The sequence below is a fragment of the Sorex araneus genome, chromosome 2 (assembly GCF_027595985.1).
Source record: "Sorex araneus isolate mSorAra2 chromosome 2, mSorAra2.pri, whole genome shotgun sequence".
In the NCBI taxonomy this organism is placed as follows: Eukaryota; Metazoa; Chordata; class Mammalia; order Eulipotyphla; family Soricidae; genus Sorex; species Sorex araneus.
In genome coordinates, this window is record NC_073303.1 from 291,895,054 (window position 1) to 291,915,580 (window position 20,527).

The following is a 20,527-nucleotide window of genomic DNA, read 5'->3' on the forward strand; positions in this document are numbered from 1 at the left end:
CTGTCATCTGCATCCACTCATTCTCATGCGAGTCTTTCTCTCTCTTCTCCTTGAAGCCCAGGCCTCCATCCCATTCCTTAGTTCAGAAAAAATATCTCATTTTGCCCCATTTACTTACAGTCTGCACCCATGTTGATTTTTATTAATTATGTAATTACATATGTAACAACAAGTCTCACAATGGATGTTACTGGTGCCTGCTCGAGCAAATCGATGAACAATGGGACGACAGTGCTAGAATACTACTCTTCTCCTAACTAGTCTATCTGTTAGTGACTTGATTGCTCAGCCACTTTCAGAAGAGCATAAACAGGTCAGGCTAAATTCCTCTGCACACTAAAGTGGCATTATTTCAGGCCCTTAACTTTTCTGGATAGAAATAAAGAATGGTGGAGATGGAGAGATAGCACAGCAGGTAGGGTGCTTGGCTTGTACGCAGCTGACCCAGGTTAGGTCCCTGGCATCCCATATGATCCCCTAATCTCTACCAAGAGTGATCTCTGAGTGCAGAGACAGGAGTAAGCCCCGAGTAACTCCAAGTGTGGTCCAAAAAGCAAACAAATAATAGAGATGGGAAGAGATAAATAAATAAATAAACAGACAAATAATCAATCTCCATTTTCCACAAATGGAGATAAGTACTGAACTACAGTGGAACAATGAAAATACTATGAATAATTTTTTTTGGAGTTCTTATAAAATATACCTCTTTCCCCTGTACCCCCTTCTCTGTGGGGAATCATCTCATGAAGGAAGCCTTTTCCACTTGCATGCTAGCTTCAAGTACATTAAACGCTGCCTATCTCCTGCCTAGTTGTCTGACCACATCTGTACCATAATCCTTCCCAACTTATACGCTAGTCATCTATTTGAGTGTCTACTTCCAAACATAGGACAGTCAACTACTACAGTGGAAAAATAGAGTTATTTTGGAACTCAGTTGGCAAAATAGTTATTTGCTCAAAGATTCTAAAAGAGTTCTCTTAGAGAAGGGACCTGAGCAGTTGTTATGGGAAGGCAGGAGCCCAGGGCATTTATGGTAGATTCAAGCATGGCGTGTATGTGGCCTGTGGTCTATGCATAAGGCCCTAACATGTGCCAAGAGCTTTGCTAGGTGTAGAAGATTGTAGGTTAAATTGACTTGAATGTCGAGTACGTAGAAGAAGGAGGTCATTGGGATTAAGATGGGAAGATGAACTGTACTTTGGGTAAAGGATTATAGTAAAGGGGGTCTTTCCTTTATCCTGGGAGGCAAGGAAGGCCTTTGAAGAGGTGGCTTTTTTATCGTTTTTGTTTAGGGTGGGGGCACACCCCAGGGGTCACTCCCAGTGATCCCCAGCCCAGTATCATTATGGGCCTGATGGCTTGGCACTTTGGCTTGGTGATTCTGGGGATCCAAAGGGTTTTAAGCATTGAGTGTTGAAATAAAATTTGGTTCTAAATTAGGGAGATTTGGGGATGGAAAGATACAACCACTTACACCACATGATCTCTAGAGCTGGGAGTGATCCCTAAGCACAGACTTGGGAGTAGCCCCTGAGAAAACAAATAGAAACGTGAGGGATTACAAAATTGCAGCAGCATAGAGCAGGGTAAGATCAAACTCAGTAAACTATGACATGACTCAAACTTTTTACCCAACTGCTGCAAGATGATGATTTCAGTCATGCCTCCGTGCCTGCTGTATTGTATTTGCAACACTGTGATAAGAATTATTTTATGAATGTTTGAATGACAGGCACTGTGTTAGGTGGCTCTTTGGGGGATGAGGTGTTATTTGGTTTTTCGTGTGTATTAACACAATCCTAACACTACACAGTGAGTTTGGTTTTTTTGTTTTCTGTTGTTTTGTTTCACTTGTTTGTAACTCCATTTCTTTGAGATAGAGAAATGAAGCCAAGATTTACCAAAAAAATTGCATGAAGTTAAATAGCTAGTAAGAGGCAAAGCCAGGACTCAAATCTTCTGCCTTATGATTATAAGTTTTGTGAAGTTTGGTTGATTCTTAAATGCAATGTATCCTAGGGCATCTCAGAACTCATGCTTTGGAAAATACATAGGATGGTACATATGGAGGCATTCTAAAAGTCATTCATGGAATTCTTTTCTCTCTCACTATGTTTGATAAACACCATAACTCATCAAAAATTAGTGAAGGCAGTGCTTGACTTGCATGATTGTTAAGGGGACCAAATTAGGTGATAGACATAAAGCAAAGAATACAGTATAAAGTGCCCCTTAATAATAGTAGCAACAGAGGGGCCGGAGCAATAGCACAGCAGGTAGGGCATTTGCCTTGCACTCGGCTGACCCGGGTTCGATCCCCGGCATCCCATATGGTCCCCCAAGCACTGCCAGGAGCAATTCCTGAGTGCAAAGCCAGGAGTAACCCCTGAGCATCACTGGGTGTGACCCAAAAAGCAAAAATAAATAAATAAATAAAATAATAGTAGCAACAGAGATAACATGAATTGTAATTCTGAATTCCCAATTATGGGGAAGAACATTTCTAAAGGTCTCCCCGGCTTTTGAACTGAATTAGCAATCAGAGGCCAGATCATAAAGAGCTTTGAATTGTAAGAAGAAGATTGCATCTTATTCTGCAAGTAGTAGAAACCACTGAAAAATTGTATTACCCAGAGAGATGTGATCTGGTTGGCAATTGAGTGTTCTAGGGAGAGGAGGGCCAAACCCAAAGGCAGGAATACAAGTGGGAGGCTGGGATTAGAGGGCAAAGAAGAGATGATCAAGGTCAGAGTGAATGAAACTGCAAGCCTTATGGAAAACACTCAGGACTGGTGACTGGATTTTGCAGGAGAGAAACAGAAGGAGCTTAGACTGAGCCACGGGCCTTTGATCTGCAGATGGGCTCTTGGGCACAACTAGAATGTAGAGTAGAGGCAGGCTGTGACCTTGGGAAGGTGCCAGTTTGGGGAAGTTTGGGACATACATGGTAGTAGAACAGACCATTGGTTATTCAGATCAGAAATGGGGAGAGAGAAAGTTCTGGGAGAGCAGCATGCCAGGGAGTCCCTGGGGCTATGGAGAGGGATGAGATTCCTCAGGTAAGGGCTGAAGACGAATCAGGAGGTCATAAAGTTTGGGAAATTTAGTATTTAGCACTGGCAGAAGGAGAACACAGAGGAGTGGTTGGGGTAATTCTAGAGGGGGAAAACAGATTTTTTTCAACATAGTTGTTTTCTGCATGGATTGCAGAAGACAAAAGAAGCAAGCACAGCCTTAAAGGTAACCGTGGGATTTGCCAGCTAGAACACTGGCCACCTCGACCAGGTGTTGAGAGCTGACCTAGTTGGCTGGCAGCTTAAGGAGAGAAGAAAGGCTGGTTAAGGAAAGAAACGAGAATTGTCATGCTCCCGGGGACCCAGGCTTCTCATTCCCCAGCCGGGCACCATATCTACAGCAGGAAAGTCCTGTTTGGTGGAAGGTCTTCATTCTAGTTTCATTTGGGGGTTTTGTTGTTTGGGAAAGGTTTTGTCCCTTGGCCTTTCCTTTTGGCGGCAGTGGCATGGCAACTTCCATCTTCCAGAATCAATTGGATGGAGGTACGAGTTTGCAGTGACGGGGCACTCGGGAAATCTTGGAATTGGGGGGGCAGTACCAGCGCTGCTCCCCGCCCAGACGAGACCCTGAGCAGTCACCCGCAAACGGTTCCTTCACTCCTGAGTGGCCATGATCCCAGAGGCACACAAACCAATTTCAGAATCCAGCGGCTTCTGGCAGAAATCACTCTGGACTTAATTACTAAAATACCAGAAATCCAAAATCATATGCTCTTCATTATCAGCAATAGAAAACAAATTATCAAATGATGCCTTTTCGGCAGGTCTGATTGTTGGGGGGAAATTCCAAATAATAATAGTGGGTTTTCTGTCAAAACATTGAATGTAATCAAAGTAAAGAGACAGTAAAGTGAAAATCATCTGCCACACAGGCAGGGTGGGGGGTGGGATGAGGGGTGTACTGGGATTCTTGGTGGTGGAACATGTGCACTGGTGAAGGGATGGGTGTTTGATCATTGTATGACTGAAACTTAAACCTGAAAGCTTTGTAACTGTTCTCACGGTGGTTCAATTAAAAAAAAATTTTTTTTTAAATAGATTAGCCGGACTGTGGGACTGGGGGGTGAGGCCCAGGGGGTTGAATTTCCAGAATGACTCCTCAGAGTAATGTGAGCTACTCTGAAATTAGAAATCAGTGGAGGAGGAAATGGCTCACCTTTCAAATCTACTGTTCCCAGCCCCGTGCTTCCTTCTTCCAGAGGTATTCCAATCTTGAGGCATTTTTCATGACATGCCATTGAGTGGCCTTAATACCACCTCTCGCAGGAAACCCTTAAAATTTCTCAGAGTTGGAACCCAAGATACAGTACAGGGAGTAAGGCTCTTGCTTTACTTGCAATTCAATCCCAGTTCAATCCCTGGCACCACATGTGGTCCTCTGAGCTCTGCTGGGTGTGGCCCTCAAAACCAATCAAAACAAAAACAAACAAAAAAATGTTCCCCGAGGAGCTGGAGCAATAGCACAGCGGGTAGGGCGTTTGCCTTGCACACAGCCGACCCGGGTTCGATTCCCAGCATCCCATATGGTCCCCTGAGCACTGCCAGGGGTGATTCCTGAGTGCAGAGCCAGGAGTAACCCCTGTGCATTGCCAGGTGTGACCTAAAAAGCAAAAAAAAAAAAAAAGTTCCCCGAGTTCAGGATCTGGTTCCCTAGTCATATTTGGTCACTCACCCCCACCCCAGCCAGACAACTGTCCAGATCACTGCTGGCCTGGTCTCTGCTTTCTTCAGAGGTTCTAAATGAGAGATTGCTTCCCCTCAAGAATAATGGTCCTTGTAGGAAAAAAAGAAATGAAGCAAAAAATAATTTTTTATGGTCCTCAGCAAAAGGGGAAAAAAGCACATGGAGAGTTTTCTTTTTATATACTTTATATACTAAGTGAAATGAGTCCGAAAGAGAGGGACAGACATAGAATGACTGCACTCATTTATGGAATATAAAGTAACATAATAGGAGACTAACACCTGAGGACAGTAGAAATAAGGGTCATTGTCCCATGGCTTGGAAGCCGATCTCATGTGCTGGGGGGAAAGGTAGCTGGGATGGAGAAAGGAGCACTAAGTAAAGGGTGGTTGGCGCAATCGCTCAGGATAATAGATATGTGCTGAAAGTAGACTATGGACCAAACATGATGGCCACTTGACACCTTTATTGCAAACTATTACACCCAAAAGGACAGAGAGAGTAAGAGGGTATGTGCCTGCCACAAAGGCAAGGGGTGGGAAGGAGTGGGGGTGGTGGGAAGGATACTGGGAACATTGGTGGGGGAGAATGGGCACTAGTGGAGGGATGAGTACTTGAACATTGTTTGACTAGAACACAATCATGAAAGTTTGTAAGTATGTAACTGCATCTCACAGTCATTCATTAAAAAAATATAATAAAATAAAATAAATTAAAAATAAATAAAAAGAAAAGATGGCTTGTATATTCTAACACTCTCACGCAATGTAATTTTCTACTCCTCCCAGGAAAAGCAAGGGTCTCTGAAGCCACCTGGACTGCAGATAGAAGAATGTTGTTTGAGAAATAACAATACTTGCTCATCTGTGGAAAGCTGCCCACAGCGACCATAGATACTTGGCCTCTGAGAAGTTTCCTGAAGGACTTGTCTAGCATCCCTTCAATGTGCCAGGTGCTAGCTCGAGCCCCAGCGTCACCCTGAACACAGCTCCACACGTGGTCTCAGACATCCACAGCCGGCTGAAAAATGAGTGAGGAACGCTGGGTTTCCCTCACTCCCGAAGAATTCGAACAACTCCAGAAATATTCCGAATGTGAGTAAATGAATTATTGCTTTGGGGATAGGATTTCTTCTTGTCGGGGAAGACATTTCTAGAGAGCGAGAACAGCATAAACATTGCAAAGCCGAAGAGAATGAGATCTGAGGCCTCTCAGCTTTGGTTTCTTTATGAAGCAGAAATAGAGCCTTCAGGGGGCTGGAGCAATAGCACAGCGGGTAGGGCATTTGCCTTGTACGCGGTCGACCCGGGTTCGATTCCCAGCATCCCATATGGTCCCCTGAGCACCACCAGGAGTGATTCCTGCGTGCATGAGCCAGGAGTAACCCCTGTGCATCACCAGGTGTGACCCAAAAGCAAAAAAAAAAAAAAAAACAACCTCACAACTCAACTCTAAGAGCACTTTGCCACACTCCCACCTGTGCCACATTCCCACTGCTTTACCTGGTTGAGTTCCTGCATTATGTTATTGTGTTTTCAGCCCACCTTTCGTATCTAACATAGTAATGTACATAATTTCTGAAACCATCAGAGCCTCTTGATAGCCTAAGTTTGAAAGAATTGCAAGCCGCATGGATATTCATCTATTAGAATATGCCCCGAAGCCTTCTTTCAGGGAGATATAGAATGTAGATCCACATCTCTTGAGTTTGTTTGTTTGTTAGAGCACCCTGGGCTCTTGTTGGGTGGAGGGTGGTGGAGCTCTTGATGTCTCCTTAATTGCATCCAGGAGCAATTTCAGTGCCTTCAGTCTCATTGGCCTAGAGGCCCCTCTCACATGCAGATGCCCACTGAATGTGTGTGTGTGTTTGTGTGTGTGTGTGTGTGTCCACAGGCCACTATGAATCCTGATGGGTGATGAGACACAGCCTGGGCTGGAGTAAGGTGCCACCCAAGGCTGTGCTCTGCACACACACAGTGGCCATCTTTGTGCAGTGGAACCTTTTTGTTTATTTATTTTTTATTGAATCACCATGAGATAGATCATTACAAAGCTGTTCATGATTGGCTTTCAGTCATACAACCTTCCAACACCCAACCTCCCATCAGTGTAATTTCCCAGCACCAGTGTCCCCAGTTTCCCCCGCCTCACCCCCATCCTTGCCTGCCTCTATGTCAGGCACCCCTCTCTCTCTCTCTCTCTCTCTCTCTCTCTCTCTCTCTCTCTCTCTCTCTCTCTCTCTCTGTCTCATTTTAGGCATTATGGTTTGCAATACAGATGCTGAAAAGTTATCCTGTATATCCCTTTTACCTACTTTCAACCTCAGTTCCTGTTTAGATTGATCATTTCCAACTCTGGATAAATGGGCCCTCCTCTATCTTAACTGCCCTCCATCCCCCACAACCTTGTGGTAATTTCCAACCATTCATCAGTTCTCCTGGTGGCGTCTTTTTAGTCTTTGCTTTGCCGTCGCTGCAGCTGCTCTGCCTGCCCCACCCATTTGATCTCATTGTCTCTGCGATTTTGTACTTCACTGATGGTCTAGCATGTTGGTCTATCCAAAGGAGCTCGGAGAGGATACCCTCAGAGCACCCTTTGGCAGCCTGCTCCACCCCACCACCCACCACCCACCACCCACCACCACGAGCCAGCCAGCCCATGTCCATGGCACTAGTTGGGGACTGAGATTGAAGAGCCAATTTGGGGCTCACGCTCTCTGTGCTGAGACAGTCCTTCGCCTCCATCTGCCTCAGCATCCTCTTATTCAAGATGAAAAGATTGAACTAGATCAGAGTCTCTCACCTGGAGGCTTTTTGACTCCCACCATGGATTCCTAGAATATCCCAAGGAGCCCTTAAGTGAAAAATAAAACCAAGAGGACTATGAGATGAGATTTTTTAGAAATTTATTTATTTTTAATTAGTGAGTCACAGTGAGGGTACAGTTACAGATTCACGCATTTTCGTGCTTGTTTTTCCCTCATGCAATGTTCGAGAGCCCATCCCTCCACCAGTGCCCATTCTCCACCACCAATGAACCCAATATCCCTCCCATCCCCCAATCCCATCCTCCCCACGCCACCCCGCCTCTGTGGCAGGGCATTCCAGTTTGTTCTCTCTCTCTCTCTTGGGGGTGTTGTGGTTTGCAATAAGGGTATTGAGTGGCCATCATGTTCAGTCTCTAGTCTACTTTTAGCATGCATCTTTCTCTCCGCATGGGATTTCCAATCACATTTTACTTGGTGGTCCCTTCTCTATCTGGGATGACTTTCCCCCAGCCTGTGAGGCCAGCCTCCAAGCTATGAAGCCAACCTCCTGGTATTATATACTACTATTCTTGGGTACTAGTATGACATGAGATTTAAGAGTCAACAAAAAAAGGTCAGAAAGGGACCATGATCAGAAGAGGGCTGGAAACACCAAACTAGACCATCTCTTCTGGTGGTCTTCTCAAGGTCTAACAACCTTGACCTGTGCCCCTCCCGAATCAGCAGGGGCTTCATCCATCTACAGCCTCCCTCTTGGGGACCTGGAGCCTGCCGCCTCGTCTCTGACCCAAATAGGTGTAGAGAAACTGATGTATTGACAGAACAAGGAATGGCCCTCACGGGTGAACTCCACTAAATCCAGCCTGCTCCGCAGGTCAGCCAAGTAGCAGACCCCATCAGGGATGATAAAAGGAGCACAAGGGCTTGTCCTTGAAGGAGCAGAATCTTACAGAGGATATAGAAATGTGCTCATGACACAGCAGAGAATAGGTTTAAGGACACAAGGAAACACTTTGGACAGATCTGGATGAACTGAACCCATGGACAAGACAATGGATATGGGAGGGGGTATTTGTTTGCTAGGCCACTGCCACCAAGTGCCATAATTTAAACAACATAAAACAGCAGAAAATATCTCCCAGTTCTGGAGGCTAAATCCATCTGTATTCAAGGTGTCCACGGGGTTCATACTGCTTTGTATATCAATATTAGGTTCTAAGTATACCCAGTAGAAACATGCCTATTTTTTAAAATTTTTTAACTTTTATTGAATCACCGTAAGATAATTACAAGCTTTCATGTTTGGGTTATAATCTCACAATGATCAAACACCCAACCCTCCACCCGTGCACATTCCCCACCACCAATATCCCAGGTATACCCCCCCTTTCCCACCTTTCCCCTGCCTTTATGACAGACAATATTCCCCATACTCTCTATCTACTTCTGGGCATTATGGCTTGCAACACAGACACTGAGAGGTCATCATGTTTGGTCCATTATCTACTTTTGGCCCACATCTCCCATCCCAACTGGTTCCTCCAGGAAACATGGCTATTTATATTGGCCTGTTGGTGAGATTTGTGTCTATGGAGTCTGGAAAGGGTTATTTCAATACCATGGAGTCAATACCATGCGGCTCATAAAGGAATATGTCCAGGCTTCTGGAGTCCTTGAAGGACACCCCCTCTTAAAAGGGATGACCACAACTGCTGCACACACCCACGCCTCCCTCTGCACAGCAGGCATTCTTTTCCTTAGTGATGACTGGGGCTCTGCTCATACGCAGTCACAGAATCTTAGGGACAGAGAAAGATATCTTTGGAACAATGACTCTTAAACTTGATTCATGAGTCTCCCAGGAGCTCTTGTTGAAAGGTTGGTTCTGAATCAGGAAGTCTGGGGTAGTTCTGAAATTTTCTAACAAGTCCCCTGGTGATGCTTATGCTGTCGGCCCAGAGACTGGCTGCTGGGAAGTACAGAGTGAGCCTTTCCTCACTCTCACTTGGAATATGACGGCCAAGGTCAACATATTTGGAGATAAAGGAAGTTTTTCCGGTGGTAGTAGTTTTCTTTATTCTAGTCATTCAGATCATTTGTGTTGAATCAGAAAATCTTAGTGGCCCAGACAGGGTTTTCTTACATCAGCCAATTGTAGGGTAACATGGCCTCAGATACTTTAGGTTTATTGGGAACTTTCCTCTATGTTTATTTGTAACTTCCTTTTTAGTATTGTGTTGACTTGTAAATATTATTTTTCTCCTTTCCTTTGTCCAAACACTCATTAACATCTTAATACTAGTTATTTTTGTATGGACATAGCAAGAGGTACATTGAGGCTTGCAAGGCAGCTCTCCTAACAACATCTTGCCACAGACTCAGACTACAGCACTCAAGCCAGATTAATCATTTCTAACCGTAGCAGGGTCCAAATCTAGTTATTACTTTTTGGATCATTACAGCATTTGTTCATGACCAAGCTCTTAACTTATAGTTAAGCATTAGGCACTTTGGCCAGGCCCATCTCGATGCCAGGGTAGCACACAACTCACCGCTTGCCCTGGGTCCATCTCATCCCTCGTCAGGACCCTGCTTTTGGGGGTGCTAGGAAGTAAGGGCAGCTGAAGCTTAGGTCAAAAGAACAGATGCCCAGGAAGAAAATACCATGTAGAGTCAAATGACTCCCAGGTTACAAAAGCATATAATTTGCTACAGTCTTCCTGTGTCCATACAAAAGGACATGGCTCTGAATAAACTATGCAAAGGATTCAAGGAGAAGAGAAAAACAATATTTACAAGTTAACAGAACACAAAGAAAGAAGCTACAAATAAACACAGAAGGATGGGAGCACTGTGATGGGAACAACCAAATAAACCTAAACTACCTGAAGCTATGTTATCCTACAGACAATATTGTCTCTCCTTCAGTGTGGAGCCTTTCCCTCTTCACCTATATAGAACACTCTGGAAGAGTCATCATTTCCCCATATTCCCTTCCATAGTGAGTGCGGTGGGTCTCAATGGTCCTCAGCTGTAGATGTGCCACGGAACCACCTGGGAAGCTCTGAGCACTTCTGATGTCCTGCCCACCCACACTCTCAAGCCCGCACTGTTCATACATAATCCGTAGGCATGAGAGCCAGCCATTGAAAATTTTGACAGCTCCCCCAGGCCAACATGAAGCCACAGTTTACAAAATTGTTCTACCTTGTCCTTTTTCTGGCCTGGTGGAATATAGAACCGTGGGACGTGCATGACAGGAACAATCCCTTTTGTAGTCCTCATTTATCCCCTATCTCTTTATTGAACATCAATTTTCTGACAGGCAATGCGTAAAGGTGGGAATAAACAGTGAATAGAAACAGGAGCATGGACCGTGAACTGCACGTAAGAGGATGAGCCTCTGCTTCTGATTCTTGGTACTTCGATGAGCTTCCCACTCACTGTTCTGAAGCCTGCTTGCTCCTGGCTGGGAAGATGGGTTGGGCACTCAGTGCTCCTGACAGTGCTCAAAGATTGAGCTTCTGATTTGTCTCTTTGTTTAAATGGAGAGCATCTCTGTCCCACACAAATGTGGTGGCAAAGGTGACTCCGGTGAGGAGTCAAATTTCCTCCTTGAAAGGCCTTGAATTTTCTCAAACATCGGGAACAAAGGCTTGGTTGCGGTTTCAGAGCTGATTCTTGGCACCTAGACAATTTTGAACCAGAATTCCTTAGGGCAATTATTAAAGCTGGTGATCCTGGTCACAGAAGCTATTTGGTTTAATCATCCAGTTGAGGTGGTGAGCGCCACCTTTCTAATCATCATCATCGACACATCTTGGTGATCATTCTCCCCCTTTGACTCTTTATCTCCAAAATGCAGCATGTGCTTCTCCTCTGCAGCAAAGCTTTCTAAATGCCTAACTGAGGAAAGACCCCAGGTCAATAGTCCTGCCTGCGTGGGTTGATGCAAAAATATATCTCTGCTGTTGATAGATTTAATTTAAGCAGCTAGAATACATTGACCTGTTTAGTGGAGTCTTTGGTGCTATCCACTTAAACAATGGGAAATGTCTGCCACGTGCAGCAATTTTATATTCAGCAGGGTTAAAACATTTCCCCATTATTTGCAATCGTTTGGGAATAATCACTTGGAATTTTCTTCCAAACAAATTTCACATATCTCTTCACAAGAGAGTCCCTTTTCTAACATGGAAATTATGGTATGGAACAGAGGTTCTCAACTCTGATTGTACATTTGTGTCTCCAGGAAACTTTAAAAGATACTTATTTATGGGTTCCTGTTTGCCTGCAGTAAGGTTTGAACCCCAGAGTGGAGGCGAGTATGCATGATTCCAACAAGCATCAGGTCTGAGAACCCAGCCCTAGAGGAAGAGCCTGCTCTGACTTAACAGTATGCAAATAGACAGTGAATCCAACAGCTCTGTCATGTCATGAGATAAGTTAAAAATAAAAATGACTGCTCCAGTCCATAGCACAGCGAGTAGGGCGTTTGCCTTGCACATGGCCGACCCGGGTTCGATTCCTCCATCCCTCTCAGAGAGCCCAGCAAGCTACCAAGAGTATCCCTCCTGCACAGCTGAACCTGGCTAGCTACCCGTGGCATATTCATTATGCCAAACATAGTAACAACAAGTCTCACAATGGAAACGTTACTGGTGCCTGCTCGAGAAAATCGATGAACGGGACGACAGTGCAGTGCTACAGTGAACCCTTGAAAGAATCACTTCAATTCTAAAAATCTGCACTTCTCTTCTCTACAATAGAGATAATAATTGCACTTGACAGTAGTGGTGAATATCTAAATTAAATATAGATGCCCAGAGTAGTGCCTAGCATATAGTAAGCTCTCAACACAACAGGGCTTGTTGAAAAGAATGGCAGACACAGCCTAAGTACATTGAATGATGGAGCTCCATTACTTCTGGGTCTGACAATGTTACCATCCAGCTTCAACAAGGAATTTTCTACCTGGGTTGTAGCTGTTAGAACCACCAAAGGAACCTGAGGTGAGACCAGGAAATGCTTGGAAGAAGTCTCTCATTGTTCTTAATTCTCTGTAAGATGGAACTAGGTAGAACACAACCCATTTGCTCAGAGAAAGAGAAATCCGACTGAGAAACTCATTAGCAAGGAGCAGGTGATGAGTCTCACATTTGAGAATTAGGTGATTTTCCCCTTCTTAAAGTGAAAGGGGTTGATGCACTGAGCTCATTAAAACCTATAAAACCAATCAAAATCACAGTGTGGCGAGAAATACCCCTCATGGACTCCCAGGAGCCAGAAACCTCTTGAAATTTTAAACATTCGATTTTAGCTATTGAACAGAGATTTTTAAATATAAATTTATTCTCTACTTTTTCTTTGTCAAAATGTATTTACCTGAGACTCAAGCAAGCAAGCAAAGCAACAAAACCAGTTTCTATGGAGTTTCCACTTGGAAATTAATGTTCACTGTTTCACTGTCATCCTGTTGTTCGTCGATTTACTCGAGCAGGCACCAGTAATATCTCTATTACACTCAGCCCTGAGATTTTAGCAGCCTCTCCTAAGAAATTAATGTTAGTTGATGATATTGTTTACCACAGCTATTTTGGTTGCTTCTGTCAAACAGAGTGTATTTTTAAAAATTAGATATCTCAAGGAGTCATTTTAAGTTGAATTCAGGAAAATGTGGAATTTGGTCTAAAAACTAGAGTAGACATTTGTTTTAACCAATAACTTCAATTTTACAAGTACAATGTATGTTTATTATTATTTTTTTACTAGTATAACATGCTTGAAATTCTTCCAAGACACACAAATAAGCATGATGTACTTTATTTTGTTTTGTTTTTGTGCCACAGTTAGCTCTTCTGACTCCTGACTTTGCAATCAGGGATCACACTTAGCAGGGCTTTGGGAACTATATGGGGTGCTGGGGATTAAATCCATGTTGGCCACATCCAAGGAAAGTGCCCTCCCCACCACAGTATCTCTCAAGCCCCACAACCAATCTTTAAAAAATAAAATTAAGCCTATTTACTTGAATGTGAAGATTGGATATGTGTAAGTATATAAACATATACATATACATTATTCATATATTTCAATAAATAAAAAGAATATTTCACAAATAGATTGGTAGAACATTAGAACCAATGGATTTCTTTTAGAAGAAACTGACGTCTCCAAAATATGACAGTAATATCAAAAGAGTAGACATTCAAGTAAATTCGCTTCCTTAGTTTTCAATCAAAATGCTTTCCCAACACTACTCTTGCAGAAGCCATGCTCTCAAATGCACCTTACTTAAGTTTAAAAGAAGAATCTGATTTAAGAAACTTTTTGCTAAGAAAATTAAGGATTTTATTTATTTTTAAAATTGGCCACTCTGGCTGAGTTGAAAATCTCTCATTAAAATTGAGTCAAAGGATTTTTTTTCCTAAATAATTAGGCTGCTTCTTGAAGAATTTTTATATGGTTTAAGTGTAGTCTTAACTGAGCTCTGGTTTAATTCTGAACTTTTTTCTATTCTGTTGCCTGAGTAGCATTTGTACAAGAAACCTAGGTGTGTTAATCCATTATCCAAATATTTAATAGTTTCAAATCAATATCATTAACTTGGCACTCAGACTCCCACTCCCAGATATAACTCAAAATACTCCCTGGTCCTAAATATTCCTAAATGTCCTATTTGACCTTATCTCATCTTTGCTCACCTTGGCTGATAATGTCTTGTCCATTTCATGCCCTCATTTCAAAACCATATCCTTTTTTATACCCAAGGCCAAATACTATCTCTCTCATAAGTCATTCACCTAACCCCCCACAATCCTAATTTTACTTATTTCTCCTTCTATACTTCATAGAGTTTCATTTAATGGCTATATGTTTAGTTAAATTTTTCCTTGTGTTAGCAAATATTTGTGAAGTAATATTGAAAGGTGCTTACAAAATTACAGGATAGTTATTTTATGTTTGAGCTAGATTAGACCTGAATTAAAACATGGACTTTAAAGTGGTTTGTTTAAACTTTTAAATATCTCTGCCTGTTAGCCGAAGAAAATATTGACCAAAATACATAGATTGATAGGGCAAAGTGTGTGAGAATATGCAGTAAAAGTTCCCAAGAAAGGCGGAGCTATTATTACCATAATGACTCAGATAATCTCCTCAGTTCATCAACAGTACCTTGCAGTATCTCTCCCTCCATCCACACTGTTTCTGTATTGAATGGAAGCAACCCAAATTGATGGCATCTGCTGCCTGGATCTCACTGAGCTATTAGTTTTCTGACATCTGTTTTGAATTTCAAAAAGAAATGTCCATTTTTAGGCAACAGCAGCATTTTCCAGTGGCATTTCAATATGTCTCAGTCCCGAAATGATTATAACTTGTGCTTGATTGAATCCAATTCAGCAGAGTCGTGAAGAAAACCCCAACCAATGAGCACATCTACTTTATAGAGGCCTGACAGAACACAGCCTCTATACAGTGAGCCAAACAACCAAGGAAATCTATGTCAGTTTTTAATGATACGGCCCTTTGCTCAGATGTTTAAATAGTTCCAAGAGTGGAGCATGATAAAGTCTTGAATATCTACAGTATTGAAAGACAGGGAGCGCACATAAACCCTATTTTTGTTTTTCTTTTTTTGTTCATTTCCAGAGATTTGATAACAGTACAAGATACACCCAGGATATCCAGAATTTGTTTCTAATGATGATAATTTGCATTTTTGTGATTCCTACTTCCCTTGTAAATATAAGAGTAAATAATTATTTCTTTTATCTATCCATCTTCCTGAATTATTTCCTACGTAAGCAGAATTTTCTAAACCTCTATCCTTTGTTAACCTCATCTTTGTTTCAGCACCAAGGACAGAGTCCAAGCTGCCTTCCCACTCATCCTATTTAATTCAATGCAATTTTATGTTGGGGGGGGGGTGGAGAGATAATACAGTGGGTAGGGCACTTGCCTTGCATGTGGCTGACATGGGTTTGATCCCTTGGTATTCCATATGGTTCTCTAAGCAATTCCAGGAATAATTCCTGAGTGCAGATCTAGGAGTTACTCCTGAGCACAACCAGGTGTACCCCATCACCCCCCCAAAATTAGGTGTACCCCATCACCCCCCAAAATTATGTTCTTTAGTTTCTACACAGATGATTATTTCATTGCATCGTGTTTTATTTTTAGAACACTAATTGTGTGTCACAATATTGTATTCTTTACAAAGACTCACTAGCCAGTGGGTAAAAACTCATGTTAGAACAAAGGCAGGAGTATAACACTGCATTACAAGTATTACAGGATTGTATACAAGTCACGTAGCAAACCAGGAGGTAATGAGTAACTTTCATTGGTAACAGAAAGATTTTTAAAAGGAATTGGGAAAACAGAAAGACAGTACAAAAAGTAAGGCGTGTGCAACTGCTTCTGCCAGATTTGGTTCAATCTCTGGCATCACATATGGTCCCCTAAACATTCCCTGGGTAGTTCCTAAGTACAGAGCCATAAATAGCATGTCAGTCCCACAAGGTGTGTCCCCCAAACCAAATAAATAAATAAAGTTGCTTTCCGAAGCTAGAAAAATAGCTCAAAATATTAGTGGGTATGTTTTGTATACAGGGGAACTGAGTTCAATCCCTTGTATTACATAGTCCCCTGAGAACAGCTGAAGTAATACTGAGCACTGAGTCAGGAGTATCCCCTAACACTCGTGGGTGTGGCCCAGATCTTCTTCCCTTCTGGAAAAGATTGAACATTTGGAAAGATTAGTCAAGTTGCAACACAGAGAACAGACTCATGAAGGAATACAGAGTGTAGTCAAGGATGTATGGAAATAGGATTGTATGTGGTTGAAAAACTGGGATAAATCAAGGTTAAGGTAAAAACTAAGGAGAAGGCTAAATCGATTATCAAGTACTCTTATACTGAGCTAAGTGGATTCGCTTTTACCCTGAGGAAATTGAGGACTATTGAAGTGTTTTGAGCAGGAACATAACACTGATCAGATTTTATTTAGAAATAATTCATAAAGTAAGACAGAGAATATAGTGAAAAAAAGAAATCAGAGGTCACATAGGAATGAAATTACTCTAGATGGCCCTGGACATGAGTACCCACTCCACCGTAACTCAGGTTAACCGGGGAGAATCTAGTTAGCTCAGCTCCCACTTGCTGTTACCAGTGTTTCACATAAACGTTATATCTCCCTAGATTCTTCCAAGAAGATAAAGGATGTATTGGCTGAATTCAATAAAGGTGGGAGCCTCAAACAGTATGACCTACGTGAGGTAAGAACATTTCCATTTCAGCCTTTTTTTTAAGAAAAAAAAGGTACATTCCAACTTTTTCAAAAATTTCTTGATAATTTAGCTCACCTTTAAAACCTGACTTCTCAGTATATTTCCCCATATCTCAAGGAGATTTGGTATTACTTGGAACTTTGTTTCCTATGTCCTTTTGCCCTTTTCACTCTCATAATGTACCTTCTTTTCTCTCCTCTAATCTCTCACGTTGGGTTCCCCTGCCCGATCTTAGTTAACAACCATATTTTCTAGTTCACTAAGAAAATTTTGGCAATCAGACGAGATCTCCCACAAACTGATCACTTCTGATGCTCACATGTCTCCACCATTTACCTTTTCTCCCATAGCCAGGGATGAACTCTCCATGCCTTTTTCTCAGTCCATGCCCACCTGTACACTCAATCTCATCTTTAGTCCATTGACAGGCATTGATTGGTTCAGGAATGCATTTCTCTCTGTCTCTGTCTCTCTCTTTCTCTTGCTCTCCCTCTCCCTGTTTATCTCTCTTACTCCTTCTGACTCTCACATACATGTCCACTTACACACACTATCATCATCTTTCTCCTATACTTTTTTTTCTTTTTGGGTCACACCCAGCAATGCACAGGGGTCACTCCTGGCTCTGCACTCAGGAATCACCCCTGGTGGTGCTCAGGGGACCACATGGGATGCTGGGAACTGAACCCAGGTCGGCCACGTGCAAGGCCTTCCCGCTGTGCTATTGCTCCAGCCCCTCTCCTATACTTTTTATCAATATATAAACATGCGGTCATTTCTCCTGTATAAAAACAAAATACGTTCTCCTGAACTTCACTCTTCCTCCAGCTACCACCACATTTCTCTTCTGTCCTTTATAGAAAAGCTGTTGCAGTGATTTGTCCAAAATTCAATGTTCCATTTTCTTAAAAGCCCCACAATCAACATGCAACCTCACTCCTTCAGTCAGATTGTTGGTCAAGAGAGCCCATGAATTCCATGTGGCTAAATTCAGAGGCCATTTTCCTCAACGGCACATTGAAAACAGTTGGTCAGCCCCTTCTCCGCTTTTTAAATTTGAGATTCAGTGCATTCTCCTGGTGTTCCTCTCACTCCTCTACTTGACATTTCTGCTTAAAATTCAAACAGGCGCCTCAAACTTAATGTGCTAAAGTGAGCTCCCTGAACTTCCCCTGTAAAATCTGTTTTTACAGCAGTCTCCCCTGCTTCAGTAAATGGCAACGCCTATTCTTCAAAGCTTTCAACCTAGAACTATTGAATCATCATCAGCTTTTCTCTTTCCCACATCCAAGTTGTCATCAAACCCTTTCACTTCACAACACCTGTGCGCTCCTATCCTGACTTGAGACGCATCACCATGTTTTGCCCGGTTTACTCAGTCACTTGAAGGGGCTCCTGTTTCTGCTCTGGAGTTTGACAGTTTTTTGAAAAGGTCTGTTGGGGATGAAGTAATCGCACAGCTAGTGGTTCACTTGCCCTCCTGGTGGCTGACTCAGGTTTGATTCCAAGCACCGTGCATGATCTCCCAAGCCTCAGGAATGATTCCTGAGTGCAGAATCAGGAGTAAGGCCTGAGTGTTGCCAGATGTGGCCGCAAAACAAACAAACGAAAAGTATGTTATTATACATCTTGGAAAATCTGCCAAAACTAAAGTCAGATCACTGCACAGCTGTACTGAACAATCCCTCATGTTTTCATCCATCCTTTATTCAGAGTAAAAGTCAAGGTCATTACCATGTCCACCGTCCTATTCTCTGATCCCTCTTATCACCTCCCTCTCATTCCTGTCCAACCATACTGCCCTCTCAATGCTGCAAAACAAGCTAAGACTACTCTAATCTCTGCACCTGTTTTTGCCTCTTTATGGAACATCCCTTTCCCATTATTTGTTCCTTGATTCCTCCAAGTATTCACTTAAATAACCTCAGTGAATGTCACTTTCTCTAGCTTAGATTTGAAATTCTCATTCTTGACACTTCTTATCCCCCTGCTCTGCCATGCTTTCGTTTTTCGTGATTTTCACCATCTGTCACTTGATACAACTTATTTAACTGTCTGTCATTCCCATTTGATTTTTGTTGTTGTTGTTGTTCACTGTTATGTCCTAGAAAAAAATTGCAAATGAGTAAATGAGATGAGATTATTTTTGCCAAGTGTCTAACATTTTATAGTCCTTAAGAAATGTGCCCCCATTTGTTAGTGAGATGAGGTCATTGTGTGTCACGACCATAATTTGTCAACACCTTTGTAAACATGTACCTTAACTATAGGAAATTTTTATTGCTACCCTTTATAAGGTACCTCTTCTGTTCCCACTCCCCAGAATCTGTTGGATGTTTTTGGAAGACTACTCGTATCATTGCTTAGCCAACCAGATACGGTGCTATTCTGGCCAGCAGCACTGGGACCCCCAGACCTACATCTGGTAGTGCTTGGGGGACCATGCAGTTCTGACTCATATACAGGCCTTGCGTGACCACTGAACAATCTCCCTGGCCCTCTCTAAAATATTTCCAACTCATCCTTCCCTCAGGTCCTTCAATCACATCATTCTCAATTGTAGGAAAGTGACAAACAGGACAAACGAGGAGAAAAGCTGGTCCCTTACCTCAATAGTGTCTTTCAGCAATCTTTGAGTCAGCTCCCTCTCTGCTGAGCACTGATATTGAGCCCCAGAGCACCTCCCCTGGAGCATGCCTTGGAGGGGCTCGGAGGAGAAAGTGCTCATCATCACAGGGAGACTAGGACTGGAGGAAAGTGGCCAGCATGGGAGCAAGACTGAGTATGCCTCACTCTAAAGAACTTTGCTAAGAAGTCATGCCAAGAAGATGGCAGAGATGACAAAAAAAACAAACCCTCAAAAAACACTCACTGCCCTCCTACCACACCACCCCCAGCTCCAGAAACACTTGAACGAAGCCTGGCAGGAGCTGCTAATCAGCCTGTGGGCCCTGGGGCTGCCGAGTGGGAGGAGAACAATTTGGTGTGAAGGCCTGGGAGCTTTCCCAAGCTGGCAGCAGCTTGGCAGTTACCAGGCAGCTGCCACCCCCACCTCCACCAGGCCAGCCCTTCTGGGTCCCTGCGGAGGTCTGTCACTCTGCTTCTGTTCTCTCTCACAGTGGGGCTGGCTTCTGGTAGGTGTAAGGTCCCGCAAGAGGCTTAGGGAAACAACAGAGGTTTCATTTCTCATCAACTTGATGGCCTCCTGCTGCCATCGGAGTGTTGATCAGAGCGTGAGAAAGTTGCTCGCTGTGGGAAAGGGCCTGTGCTGAGGAAAGTCTGCAGAGGGGCCAAGGGAGTGACACTGACGTGGGAGAGCAGGCGAGGGTCCTGCCGAGTAGCAGGGTCAAGGCTGGCGCGGAGATCTGAAACTCGCATGTACCTGTTGCATCCCTGCCACTAGACCTCTCACCCTGAGCAAGTTGTATTCTCCCAGTTGTCCTGAGCCACAAAGGGTCGGTGTTAGACCCATCTGACGCTATTGACTAGAGACTAAGCGTGATGCCCTCTATGAAGTGTGGGGTCAGTGTACCATCCAGTTAATCTCCTGCCTTCTCGGCCTCTAAGAATTCACACCTTCTCTTTACTCTGGCTGTAGTGACAGTAATTGTCCATCTAGTCCAGAAGTTGCATTCTCTGAGAAGAAAGGGGGACTGGGCAATAGCAAGGCCTAAAATGTTATCCCAAAGTCTCAGGAAAT

At 43.1% G+C, this 20,527-nt stretch overlaps 1 protein-coding gene across 5 annotated transcripts in view; it reads left to right on the plus strand.

Annotated features, from left to right (window-relative positions):
- DGKG (diacylglycerol kinase gamma) overlaps positions 1-20,527 on the plus strand; it is a 242,530-nt gene that overhangs the window by 38,972 nt on the left and 183,031 nt on the right. For all 5 annotated transcript variants that reach the window (XR_008628503.1, XR_008628504.1, XM_055126218.1 and 2 more), the window contains 2 exons: positions 5,553-5,858; positions 16,739-16,815. Coding sequence is in view for 3 of the 5 variants with exons in the window: in XM_055126218.1 (XP_054982193.1) it covers positions 5,792-5,858; positions 16,739-16,815 (144 nt within the window). In the remaining 2 variants the exon portion in view is untranslated. The remainder of the gene's footprint in view (positions 1-5,552; positions 5,859-16,738; positions 16,816-20,527) is intronic.